This window comes from Aythya marila, assembly GCF_965140915.1.
Source record: "Aythya marila genome assembly, chromosome: 1".
Classification (NCBI taxonomy): domain Eukaryota; kingdom Metazoa; phylum Chordata; class Aves; order Anseriformes; family Anatidae; genus Aythya; species Aythya marila.
The window spans coordinates 165,041,631-165,054,629 of record NC_139042.1 but is presented as its reverse complement, the minus strand read 5'-3'; the positions used below and the strand labels follow the sequence as shown (position 1 = coordinate 165,054,629).

The 12,999-nt window shown below is 36.8% G+C and overlaps 1 protein-coding gene across 10 annotated transcripts in view; it reads left to right on the top strand.

Moving 5' to 3' along the window:
- The window catches only part of PTPRQ (protein tyrosine phosphatase receptor type Q), a 136,446-nt gene extending 132,294 nt beyond the window's left edge, over nt 1-4,152 (top strand). For all 10 annotated transcript variants that reach the window (XM_082778171.1, XM_082778174.1, XM_082778173.1 and 7 more), the window contains 2 exons: nt 1,718-1,841; nt 2,125-4,152. In XM_082778171.1, the coding sequence (XP_082634297.1) occupies nt 1,718-1,841; nt 2,125-2,162 (162 nt within the window). In that variant the 3' untranslated portion in view covers nt 2,163-4,152. The remainder of the gene's footprint in view (nt 1-1,717; nt 1,842-2,124) is intronic.
- The last annotated feature ends 8,847 nt before the right edge of the window (nt 4,153-12,999 follow it).

The window sequence follows — 12,999 nt, the reverse complement described above, 5'->3', positions numbered from 1 at the left end:
AGGAGCAATTTCTTTCCAGAACTCAGTTTAGAGATCCCTCAGTGAAACCGTAGGATTAAAATAAGTTTAAAAATCAGTTGCTGTCAGACCTATTTTTTTCCTTCTTATAACTTCAAAATTGTTTTCATTTTGCCAGCAATCATTGTCTGTTACCAACAGGCACAGAATGGCCCATATTTGTACAATTAAACATCTCTGCAGTTACCACACTCCCCCCCAAAAACTGGCTGCATGCAAGCTCTCTACAGGGATTGACCCATAGTCTGTTATAATTCCTGAAACATACCTGGGAATTATTTGGGATAGTGGTGGTTGGTGTGGATCAAAACTACGTGAAAGGCTATTCAAACATTTTCAAGGAGTTTGGTTGATCAAATTCCACCATCTGACAATGTACCCAGGCAGTGTTTAATTCACTAGTATAGGTATAATCTAAGTATCAGGGTATTTTGCCTGATGGCCTGTACATTACAAAGGTCTGCCTTTGGACTCCAGCTCATAAACTAATCTTTAGTGATTTTTTTGGTCTCTCTCACTTCCAACCATAAAAATACCTCCAAATAATTAAAAACGTCATAACTGGGAAATACCATATATTCTCATATCCTGCTTCGCTCTCCCCTGGCAAACCTAGAAAGATTTTCATTGCTACATGCCCAAAGCTAACTGTATGAATGTGAGAAATTATGAAGCTTTCAGAGTTCTAAACTCTGAATTCTAAACTCCACTGAAACTTAACAATTAGCAATTATTGAGCAGAGAAATTACACTAATATATTTACCCATGCAAAAATGAAGGAAGCTAACCTTATTTTGGCCATCTTCATCAATGGAGATATTCAAAACCCATCTGAACAAGAACCTGGGCAACATGATCTAGCTGACTCAGCATGTTACACTAGCTCATCTCAAAAGGTCCCTTCTAGCCTAAATGAATCTGTGCCTCTGTGATCTTGCTCATTTTCTGCATCTACTTCTGTGTGAAGATTTAATCCATTTTTCTGTCTGCTTTCATTCTTTTATTTCATTATTTATTTCATCCTGACATTGCCCTTTTTTATTTTTCTCTTTTCAGTGACTATTACCCAGAGTTACTTTATACCCTTGGAAATGTCAAAGTAACTTTAGTTTTCTGCTCTTCACATTATAGTCTGCTAAAAATGATGCCACAGTACAAGAAGTATCACTAAAAATAATGTGGTTTTGTTTTGTTTTGTTTTTTATCTTAGCATGGTGCATCCTCCCAGAACATTTTGCATCCTCCTTGAACTTTTGCATTTGAGTGCACCCTGCTGGTTTTCTCTATGCTATAAGGAGGGAAATTTTCTCACCGAAATATTAAATTCACGTTCAGTTTGTTCAGTCTTACTAGTAACAAAAAGTAGTCATTCATCTCTTCATAAAACAAAACTTTACAGAAAAATGTGATTCATCCTGTAATTCTCAGTAATTATAATAATAATTTCATATATTTTACTAGCTATATGAAATAACATCTTTTGACAAATTTTAATGCTTTATGCTTTGTAATGAATGAAATCAGGTCAGGCATGTATAATATCACCAAAGTCCTGAGATTACTGAGTTAATCTGCAGTTACTTTGATAATATCTGGATGTTATATAAAATTCAAAAAGGTTTTTTTTGTTTGTTTGTTTGTTTTGTTTTGGAAGTATATTTTTTGTCTAATCAAACATTTCAAATTCACATCTCACAGGCACAATATATATTTTTGCATCAGTGTGTATTGGATCTATTGACAAGCAAAGGAAGTACTCAACCCATATGTTTTGTAAATTATTCAGCACTTCAAAAGATGGACTCTCTGGATGCCATGGAAGGTAAACAGATACGGATTATATTTTTTTTTCATTGCAGGTGCATCAACTTGCCCAGTGTTAGAAACATAAACAAATACTTTGACAAGCTTTTTTTTTGGCTCCAGAAGTGTAAAATTTTAGCATTTTTCTCCCCTTTTGTCTCCCTCACGGTAACAGTCATTGCTCAAGCTTTCCACTTTTTTCCCTGTGAGAACTTTTAACTTCAGCCTATACAGTTATCTGCCATTAGTTACTATTTAATGGCAAAGGAGGTTAATGTTATATATCTGTTTTTCTTTTGTAGGTGATGTGGAGCTTGAATGGGAAGAAACTACAATGTAAACATTAAGACTAGATATTAAAAATAATCAGGTTTTGAAAATCAGTCATATTTTTCTAAGCAAAAGGGCCAAAGCGAACTCCCTTATTTTGATGATTAAAACATACAGTGATGATTGAAACAACTTTTCTTCTATCAATGTGCCTTCGTAAATATGTTAAAGTATTTTATTCAGATCACAAAGCAATAATGATATGAAGTACTTTTGCACAGACTGCATTTCTGATATTATATGAACACTGCATTCAGTATGTATTTAAATATAAAGTGTGTTTGAACATGCTCCTTTTTCCCATTTATCTTTGTGAAGAGGAACAATGAGCCAAATAAGATGTAAAAAGTTCTTATTCCCAGTGAACTTATTTTTGTGTGAATTTGCTGTGTTCAGTGTGTTTTGGTTTTAAGTAAAAGCTACAGTTTCTGGAACCATTCTTGCTAGATTGGTTTTAATGTTGCTGTCAGTTCTTGCAGATTACCATCACAGTGATCTTTACCTAAATGTATGTTCTTGTGTTTTGAATCTTTTTTTATGAGTAGTAGCATATCAGCTTGTGATCCTGAACAGCTGAAGAGTCACCTTCTGACATGGGGAGGATTATTCAGCTTTTACACAACACACAGTAGCTCTTCAGGGACACTTGGGGCTATTTAAGCTATCCTATAATCAGAGATGTTGTTTTTTTTTAAATATGCAATGGTGATTACATATGTTCAGTGCTGAAGAAAGTATTTAATGTTCCTGCTACTTTTTAAAACATATAAAATAATAATAATAATAAGTTTATACATTTATTACCTGTTATGATGCATATTATGTTGACTTCAGTAATAGAAAGTTTATAATTCATTCACGTTTCTTGTATATGGCACTGTTCAGTATTTTAAAAGGATACTCAAAATTTAATAACAGTATTTTTTATAACATAGTGTTGTCAAGTAAGAAAAATGTTGCTCCTTTCTCTGGTTTGTTGAATCACTGTAGACATTAGAAAGTACAGGAAGTAATATTGGGAGATTTAATGAAAGGAAACATCTCCCACTGGTTATCTTTATCAGAGCTAGATCTGAAACAGGAATGAGAGAAGCAGGAAGCTCTTATCTGAGAAGCAAAACAAAAACTGGAAGAATAGGAAGACTTCAGAGAGAGTACTAAACTGTGTACCCTGTTTTTACATGGGAGTATCGAATTTTTTGGTGGGGGGACCGATTGCTCAGTTTTTCTCTGCATAAAGAAATGTATCATTCTAAATAATACTAAAGTTGTAACCTTAATCTATAATGAAGAACACAGTAGCAAGGAGACTTTGGAGTTGCCATCTTGTATTCTGTTCAACAGAAGAAATCCATAGCCTTCTGGAGGCATCAAGCTCAGGAAAGTCAGATGAGCCTATTTAGAAAGATACTCTCCTAGAAAGATGCAAGTGTGGGTGGTGTGTTTATGTGCATCCACTCTGAACAGAACAGTAAACGAAAAAAATTTTCCATCCCTTAACAGTAGCTACCAGGCAGAAAATACTGTACAGTATGTAATCTGATATTTATTCATAAGTAAATGGCAGTAGGTGTTTGATATCTTTTTAGAATCTGGCAAGGGTGGTGCAGATTACAAATCAGTGAGGGTCCTTTGTAAATTAGCAGAAAGTGCCAAATATCTAAATCAAAATTAAAAGGCAGCATTTAAGGAGATGGAAATGGTCTGCAGACATATTTTGGGCAATCTGTCTTTCATGAAGACTGACGGTATTGTAAACATCACCTGTCAAGCTAAAAGGAAAACAATGCCTTTTAAAGCTGGATAGAGGGAGAGAGAGGTGATGTCCACAGCTGTTCAAGTCTCTGGCAAAGCATTCGGTACAGCTCTTGTTTCATTTGGTTCTTATGAAACATGTGTTCTTCATTTATTATACATGTACTTTAAAGTATTCTGACAAATCACTTATAGGGGCTTACAGATGTTTTTCATGATTTGTATTTGTACTTGGTAGCAGTACATGCAGCACTGTGATAAATGAATATTATAAAGTCATAATCTTTTATAATCTTGCATCTATAATGGTGGAATATATGTGTGTGTGTCATTACTCGTTTCTCTGTAGAAAACAACTAAGAAGCCTTAGGCAACTTATAGATGAACTCCAGAAGTTCCAAATGTGTTTAAATGTTTTTCTGGTTTATAGAATATTTAGCATGAAGATTCCTACATCTCCTTGTAGAGGACCTGTCGGTAGTTGAACTACATTCAGTAGCATACTTGCCTGACATCTCAATAAGACACTAGAATATTTGTCTCTCTTTTCTGTGGGTCAAAGTGAAAAACTGAATAGTAATTTAAATATATTATTGTTAATTTTGGTGTAAGCAATCTGATATATGCTACTTTGAAACATTTTGCATTGTATTTAGGATAAAAAGCCAATATTCAACATAAACTGGCCACAACTCATAGAACATATACCAAGGGGGAGAAAAATCTACAAGCAATTCTCTGCAATAGATATTTTTCAGTATAAGTGGAGCAGTAGTTCACTGACCTCTTCATGTGCCCACCAGTGATTTGCAGGGGGAGGAGAGTATCTATATATCATGAGATCCCCCAGACCTCTGTCCAGTCATGAAGAAAAAATTTCCACATGGTCTCTTGTTTTCCAGCCCTCCTTCCCATTTGCAATAGCTCCTGTGCTAGTTCTGCTGACATAACTAGAGATCTGGAGGTGGGCAGGATTTATCCGATTGCTATTTTAAGAATGTATATACATAAAACAGCACGCCATTTTCATTCTTAACTTTGCCACTCAATTTTATACAGATTCTAGGAGCTACTAATGTAGCAAGAGTCTATCCAAAGCAGAAACTGAATGAACAAGAACCAGAGAAGGATACCAGAATTTGTTTCACCTCATTACAATTACTTTGAAATTTGGTCACACAGAATTACAGAATGGCTGAGGTTGGAAGGGCCGTCTGGAGATCATCTGGTCCAAGTCCCCTGCTCAAGTAGGGTGCACGTTGCACATTCCAGGCAGGTTTTAAATATCTCGAAAGAAGGAGAATCTGCCTTCAGCCTGTACTGGTGCTTGGGGTTATTCCTCCCTAGGTGCAGGGCCCTGCACATGCCCTTGTTGAACTTCATGAAGTTCCTCACTTCCCAGCTCTCCAGGCTGTGGAGATCCTTCTGAATGGCAACACAGCCCTCTGGGGTTTCAGCCACTCCTCACAGTTTTGTGTCATCAGCAAACTTACTCTCTGTGCCAAAGTCCTGGCCACTGATGAAGTTGAACAGGACTGGACCCAGTACTGACCCCTGGGGGACACTTCTAGCTGCAGGCCTCCAACCAGACTGCACCACTGAGCACAGCCCTCTGAGCTCTGCTGTCCAGACAATTCTCAATCCACCCTACCTTACTATATTATGTTGCTCAGTACAATTCTATGAAAACTGACATCTACATACACAGAAGTCTCTCCATACGTATTTATAGCCAACTCTGTTGGATATCTGCAGAAGAGGCTACTGTCAGTGACCTGTTCTGCTTACAAAAGCAGTAGAGAGAACAGCAGCACATTACATTTGTATTGAATTTAAAGCATGTTTTTGAACTTTTATAAGAGCAGATAAAATAATTGCACATTCAAACTTTTCCCTTTACTACATAGTGGAAGCTACTCAGCACTTTAATTTCATAACATTATGTGAAAGATCAGTAGGGTGTGCCATCTGTGTATTGCTACAATACAAAGTGCTCAAATGTGGTTAATAAGAAAAAGCAGCAAAGAGCAATGAATTAATTGTATTTCATATTAAAGTAACATGTGACAGTGAGCTTTCCTAGTTACTTGCAGAAATCTACAAAGTGTCCTAGATTTGGAAATGAAACAAAAATCTCCAAGACTTCAATTTGACAGAGAAGTTAACATTAAACCTTCGTAAACATGAAATATAGGATAGGTGTGGTGTGTACTTGCTTTTTCCACACCAAAATCACACTGCACAGTTAGTGTCTTCTTTACCAAAATGAACCTTAGAAGTGCCTTAATGTAAATTATTTGGAATTTTCAAAGCACATTCAGAACCAAACCTGGAAAAACAGTGATGGAATTGAAGATAGAAAGTGACAAAAAAGTGCTGATCAATATGTACCATACCTGGTAGTCGCAACTTTTTTAACAGAATCTTAAACAAAACAGGTGCAACAAAAGAGGTGCCGAAACAAAGTGAAACAAATATTCCTTCAGTTACCTTAAATAAATAAATAAAAATATATGAAAAGTATCCATTTAGCTGTCAGTTTTAGGAGATACACATAGGGTAATAATGAATTCAGTGCATGTATATAATTAAGATGCCTGTTCATTCACTGCTGCAGACTGCAATGCATTGAGTGCAGTAGCCTGCAGTTGGAAAACATTGACACGTAGTTTTGGGCATATATTTGTCAATTTTTGATTGTAAGGAACTAGGTCAAAGAAAATATACTGAAACTGGTACACTGTTCCCCCAATTTTCCACAACTGCTGTGTCACCACTATGCATGATACTGAAAAGACAATTCTTCCCAATATTGTTCTTCATGTGTTCTGTTTTCTATTTTTCATTGCTTCTGTATTTGTTTCTGTTTTGTGTTGTTTGTCAATATGTGACATATCATAAGGTACTGTAAACAAATACGGGTCATCTAAGTCAGATACTACAGGCTCAATCATATGTCATTCTGAGGTGAGGAGTGTAGTGGTCTTCAAACTTTCTCTATTCCCTTCCCTCTAAGTTGGTTTGCAGATAACATCACAGAATATCAGCTGCATTTCTGCACTGGCCCTTCCCCAGAATACATTTTCTTTCCTGTCCTGTGTGTGGCTACAGTTATGAGCTATAAGACAAGTGCAGACCTACTATAGTGCAGACCTCAGAGCTGAACAGCAGTATCAGTTGCATGTCTTTGCAGCATAGGCACTGCATACAGTTGTAAGGATAAACTAAATTACTGGCTTCCTATCCCCAGGTTCCCTCTACTGCTATCACAAATTCTGGTATAAATTTTAGTGCTTTTCACTGTTCAGTCAGTTGAAAACAGCAAGATGGATCCAATGTTTAGTATTTTGCATAGCAATTCTCTTTTCCCAAACAATGCCAAACAAATTACTGATTTTAATTCCTTTTTCTCCCAGCTCACTTATCCTGTAGTCCCTTTCTCATATTCTTTCTCATATTCAACTGTGTAAAGAAAACTGCAAATCAATGGCTTTTTAGCAGTGAATAACAATGTCCATGGCACATTTCACAGATCTCACTTCACCAGGGAAAGTCTGTGATGAAGTTGTGCCTCTATATTTGAGTTGAAAGACAACATTTAGAAGGTTTCAGTTATATTTGGATCATCTTACTCTGCTTGTTGATTGGTGTTACCAGGGTGATCTTTTTGTAGGATGACAGCTGCACACAGCTATCCACTGTAATAATGAATAAACCATCCTGGTACTCTTCATAGTCAATAATAAGCTGAAGGAAATTTTACAAGGATATTCCTAAAATATTTTGCAGGAGATGGAGTTATGGATGATCAGAGAAGAATATTTGGATAATGGAAATCTAATACACAGCTAAAGCTTTACCGTTCACAGTTACATTCCCCAAAGCCTGCTGAGCAGGAAGCGTCCTGGAACACAGAGCATATTTGAGACAACATAATGCAACCTTTGAGCTGAGTTCTGCAACATACCGAACACTCTTGTCAGTCATGCAGGAATGCACTTAAATAAGCTTTATTATAAATGTCCCCAGCTCATTTGAAAAACGCAAATACGGGAAATACATATTATGACAGCTGATAACAACCTTTGTGATTCGAGTTAATACTGGGAACCAAGGGACTCTGTTCAGTCAATGCTTTCACTAATCTGAAATATAAAAACAAATATTTTTTCTCCACAAGTGCAGAACCTGGACTGACGGAGTGTAGACAGAGGAGAGGGTTTTATTCCTCTAATGAAGGCATAAGCATAAAAGTAAGCCTGTATATGTATCTCTCTCCCTCAGTCTGATGTCTGCATGTGCTCTCCAGTTGGAAATAACTGCAGATAGATGAAATTTATCCACTTCTAATGCAAACCATATATCAGTAATCCCATTCTCAGAATCCACTATAAAACAGTTCAGCGCCTTTTTGTTTATCACTTTTCCGTTGGCATTCACAATAGTTCCTCTTAACTATTTTTCTTAGAGAAATCTACTACTCCTCTGCAAGTATTGCAAAGACAAAGCACATAGTGTGGATCTGAGCTTGTGTATTGGGCACAGAATTCTTAAATGAGCTGCAACAACACAGCACTACTCACTAGGCAGGCGCAAGGATCGACCTGAGGAGATCCTGGCTCTCCAGCATGTAATCTTACTCCCTTTTGAGAACAAGACAGTTGTCTGACAGTCCAGTTCTGTCCAAGCTGGGGTATCCAGAAAACATTCCTGAAGCAGACTGACTTTGGGATGTGTGGAATTTAGTCTGGATATCTCTCTGCTAAACAAGAAAATTCAGAATTAACATTATCAGTGAAATGTACCATTCTGCAATTAGCTGAAGTCTTATACAACAGTACAATAAGGCAAACAGATGCACTGGACATTTCCAACCTGAACATTATACCTTGAACTCTTAGGACCACTGACTACCTGTGGTTAGTCTTATGTTCTGCTTTGGTGTAATACCTTGGTAAGGCTAGGCCGGAACTTTAATCTTCCTCTGTGTTAGAGTTGAATTAATCTTGCCTAGTTTCACCCATATAGTAGTTACAATTTAAGCTAACCTTCTGCTATTGTCAGTGGTGAGACATGGGCATGCATAGAGGGCAGTTCATGCCAGGTCTAGAACAGATCTGGCACACCTAGACGGAAGTAAATTTACTTTGTGTCTCTCACCTTTGGCTATAGGAGCTTAGCCAACTTGGGTATCTGCCAAATACTATATTCAGTAAATTTCATCAAAGGAGCACTTCTAAACAAAATGTACTCTTTATACCAACTGTACAGTTTTGTTTAACTTTAGGAAGGTCTTCAGTAGGAAATGGAGCATCTATGCAAATACACCACATAATTCCATATCCAAAGCCCTATGCAGAGAAGATTAAGTCACAGGAACTCATCTTCATGACACTGAACAGCAAAACCTCTCACTTCCTTGGTATTAACAGTGCCTTAGACTTGTAAAGACATACTGTCTTCCTTGTGGTTCACACTCAAAGTTTTGACACATTTCTTTGCTTTATATATATATATATATAAATAAATATATAAATATATATATATATATTTATATATTTATATATATATATATTTCCCTCATTCAGAATGGAAATTTGGAAATACTGACCTTGGAATAGTTACAGATTATTATAGGAAAATACAGAGCTGTCCTGATAAAACAGCTATAAGGAAGATGCTTTCATTAAAAATGTTCTAGAATTCCATATTACTGTAGTTCCTCAAAATATGTCTACTCCTGTGAAGTGGTTGTTGTAGGAACATTACTAAATATAGAGTACACAAAGACCATGACTGCATGGTCAAGGTGGTGGATACATTTATCACTTCTTGATTTTCCCTTCTTTTGCCCTTCCCATTTTTCCTTTTCCTTTCCGGCACCCCTAAACAGATTAGGGGACATATCAGGTTGATGGTTAATGGAGATTAATTGTGTGAGCTATACTAACTATGTACAAAACTTAATGAGACAAACATTGCTCTCCTGTATACTGACATGCTCTCTGAAACAAGAAGGGATCCCTGACATCACTACTAGTGCTGAATGTCAGAGAAAGGTGGTCTAGCAAGATGGTCATGTGCTACCATGGGATAAAATCTGTTTTCAGAGACTTTGCACAAATCACTTAATTTCTGTGTCTCTCAGCTTCTTGGGGAGGGAAATATTAAACCTGTTTTCCCAACTTTTATCCATCCTATCTGTTCATATTTGGAATCTCTGTGGGGAAAGTGATTTCTTCCAAAATGTCTTTGTACACTTGCTATCACAACTAAGATGTTGTCCAAGGAATAAATTCTTTCTCCTGTCAGTGTTATCCCAGTACAAACAAAAGGCATAGATATTGTCAAGAGATACTGTAGACAGTATCACTGCCACACAGTGCTCATGCTTTACTTTGTGTTCATCATCCTGTCAGTTCTTGCATCTTGAACTTGTGGTAAGCAGCAGCTCTTGGTGTCGAAAGTGGGTATTAGCTAAAACAGTATTTGCAAAGAGCTTCATTTCTGGAAAGGTTCAAATGAGTACCCCTGGAGCACAGCAGGCTACTTGTGACAAAAAGCACCTTGCTTCTTACTCAACCTCTGGACACAAATCTCTTGTCTCTGTGTTTAGAATAATAGCAAAATGTCAAGAATTAACTTGTTTGAGATGCCAACATTTTTTCTAACTTGTGGTCGCTATTAGGATATACTACATCCACATGTAGTTTATCCCATGCACACACATAAACACATACTCAAGCTCTTAAAGGGACATCTGAATTTGTCAAGTATAACTATCTTCCTTCATGCTAACAGAGGGACATATGACTTGGATTAATAGTTGTCATGACCATTAAGTTTTGGTCTACAGAAATAATTGATTTTGATTTTAACAGATTGCAAGGGGTTAGAATGAAGCTTCATTTTCTTGAATGACCACTGGAACAAGTGGAAAATTATTCTGATAGAGCTGTGAAATACTTTGTGCCATCATATTATATGGTTCTCCAAAACCAGGAAAATGTTGTGAGGTCTTGTAAAGAGGCATTGTAAAATATAAAATTGCTACAACAGCTGAAAGACAGAGAATGATTCCATTGAGAGAAAACTAATGAGCAAGTGTCAAAATGGACAGTTGGTGTCAGCTCCAGAAGGATTTAAAACCTAGACATAAGCTTGAAGAAACCATGTTAACAGAGCCAATGTCTGTATGAAAAGAACTTTGTACTTAACAAAAATCCATTGTAAACAACATATTTGACAAAGCCTTTATTAAAGTGCTTAGGAGAAAAGAATGGTCCATTAATTAAATACTTAAGTACTATATTCCACTGATATTCAACATTATACAATGTTATCCTTTTTCCTGAAAAAATAAATTCCAAACATAAAGTGAGAGCTTGGTATATTGATAAATTTTGGTAAGAAATTCATCTTTCCAAAAAGGCAAATCTATGAGAAAGTTCTTAACGTTTCATTTATAATGAAATTAAGATTACATATCAAATGAAACAAGATTTTCTGCTACCATTTTAAAACAGTTCTTTATGATCTATATAGAATAGTCTCAATCACATTTAGGAAATCAATTGTATATACTGTAGAACTATTTATAATTCATCTCAGAGGACTGCAAAAATAATTTTAGGCTTTATATTTCAGCAGAGGCTAACCTTGTGTTGCACATGGCTTGCACACAATTCAAATAAAGTTTCCTTGCCAAAGATGTATCACATGGCTGGTCTGCTGGCATGGCTGCGTAATCCAAACCCCTGACTTTGGGAGGAAGTGAGCCAGTGGAAGTTGTTGAGGCCAACACCTTCAAAATAGCCTGGACGCTCAGCCCAGTCCTGGTCACAAAGGGGCAGTGAGATATTAGGGCAACCATTGCCATATCCTGCATGCGAGCCTTTCCAAATGTAAGCTTCTCTCTGGCTTGTCTGCATACTCAAAGCACTTGTGGCTCTTGGGCATATTAACTTTTCAGTAAATAGACCACACTGATTACCATCCACCCCGTGTTCCATGAAGCTGGAAGTGTGTGAAATTCTGTTGTTTTTTGTTGCTATTGGTGGGTTTTTTCTTCTTCTTTCCTGAAGGTCAAAGAGGGAGAGGCATTGAGAAAGGAGTAATGACACTGAACAGGAGTTGGCTTGTGCTCAAGGATCTCAAGGACATTTAAGCATTACAATGCTTAACTCTGGGACATCCTGCTGTGCAGCAGAATCCTTAGTTGGCAAGTGCCCAACCTCAAAGCACACAGAAAAACTGTCACTAAGGAAAGGAAGTCTCAGAAATTATGAGTGGAATCTGGGAGACAGCAAGCATTGACAATGGAGACAAAAACCAGCAAATTACACATGCCCACATAGCTCTGACTGTAGCTTGCACTGGCTTGGGAGTTATCATCTCATTATCATTGTTGTCAAAAAATAGGGAATTGCCAGTTTTGATTTACCCTCTAAAAAGGATCCAGAACTACATCTCTAGGCTTGTATTTTAAACATTTAAATAATACACAGGAGACACTGATTTATTTTCATCCTCTGCTTGGTTCAGAACAGGGATCTGTTTATCTGCGTTTATCACATCAAATATGCTGGTCTCTGGGCTAAGGCTGCTGAGGAATCACTGTCTATCTGCCATACTCCAGTAGTGCAATTTTCAACAATATTTGAATGTCCATTCAGAAAGTGATGTAGCCTGAGGGGGGCAGGCTCTCACATGAAATATGGAAGGCACAGTTCACACACCCAAGTACAGTATTCAAAAAAACTGTCGTGAGCCTGGCTGGATCTCGTCCCATCTTACAAGAGTTCTGATACCTAGACCATCTTCCTTTTTTCCATCTTAATTTTCCTTAGTTAATATTGTAGAATCCATTCTAATAGGAAATAATGATAGCATAGATCATAGGAAAATAAGGCAAAAAACAAATCTTAGAAAGTTCCAGATTCTATCATATTCTGCTTGAAGGCGACATCGTTACTGGCAGAGGTCTATATAGCTATTGCTCCACAGGCAAACCAGTCTAGTATTTATCCTTCCATCAGAAGACAGACAAAACTGCCTTGTTATAACTAATTGTATAATTTATTTTCAGTTCA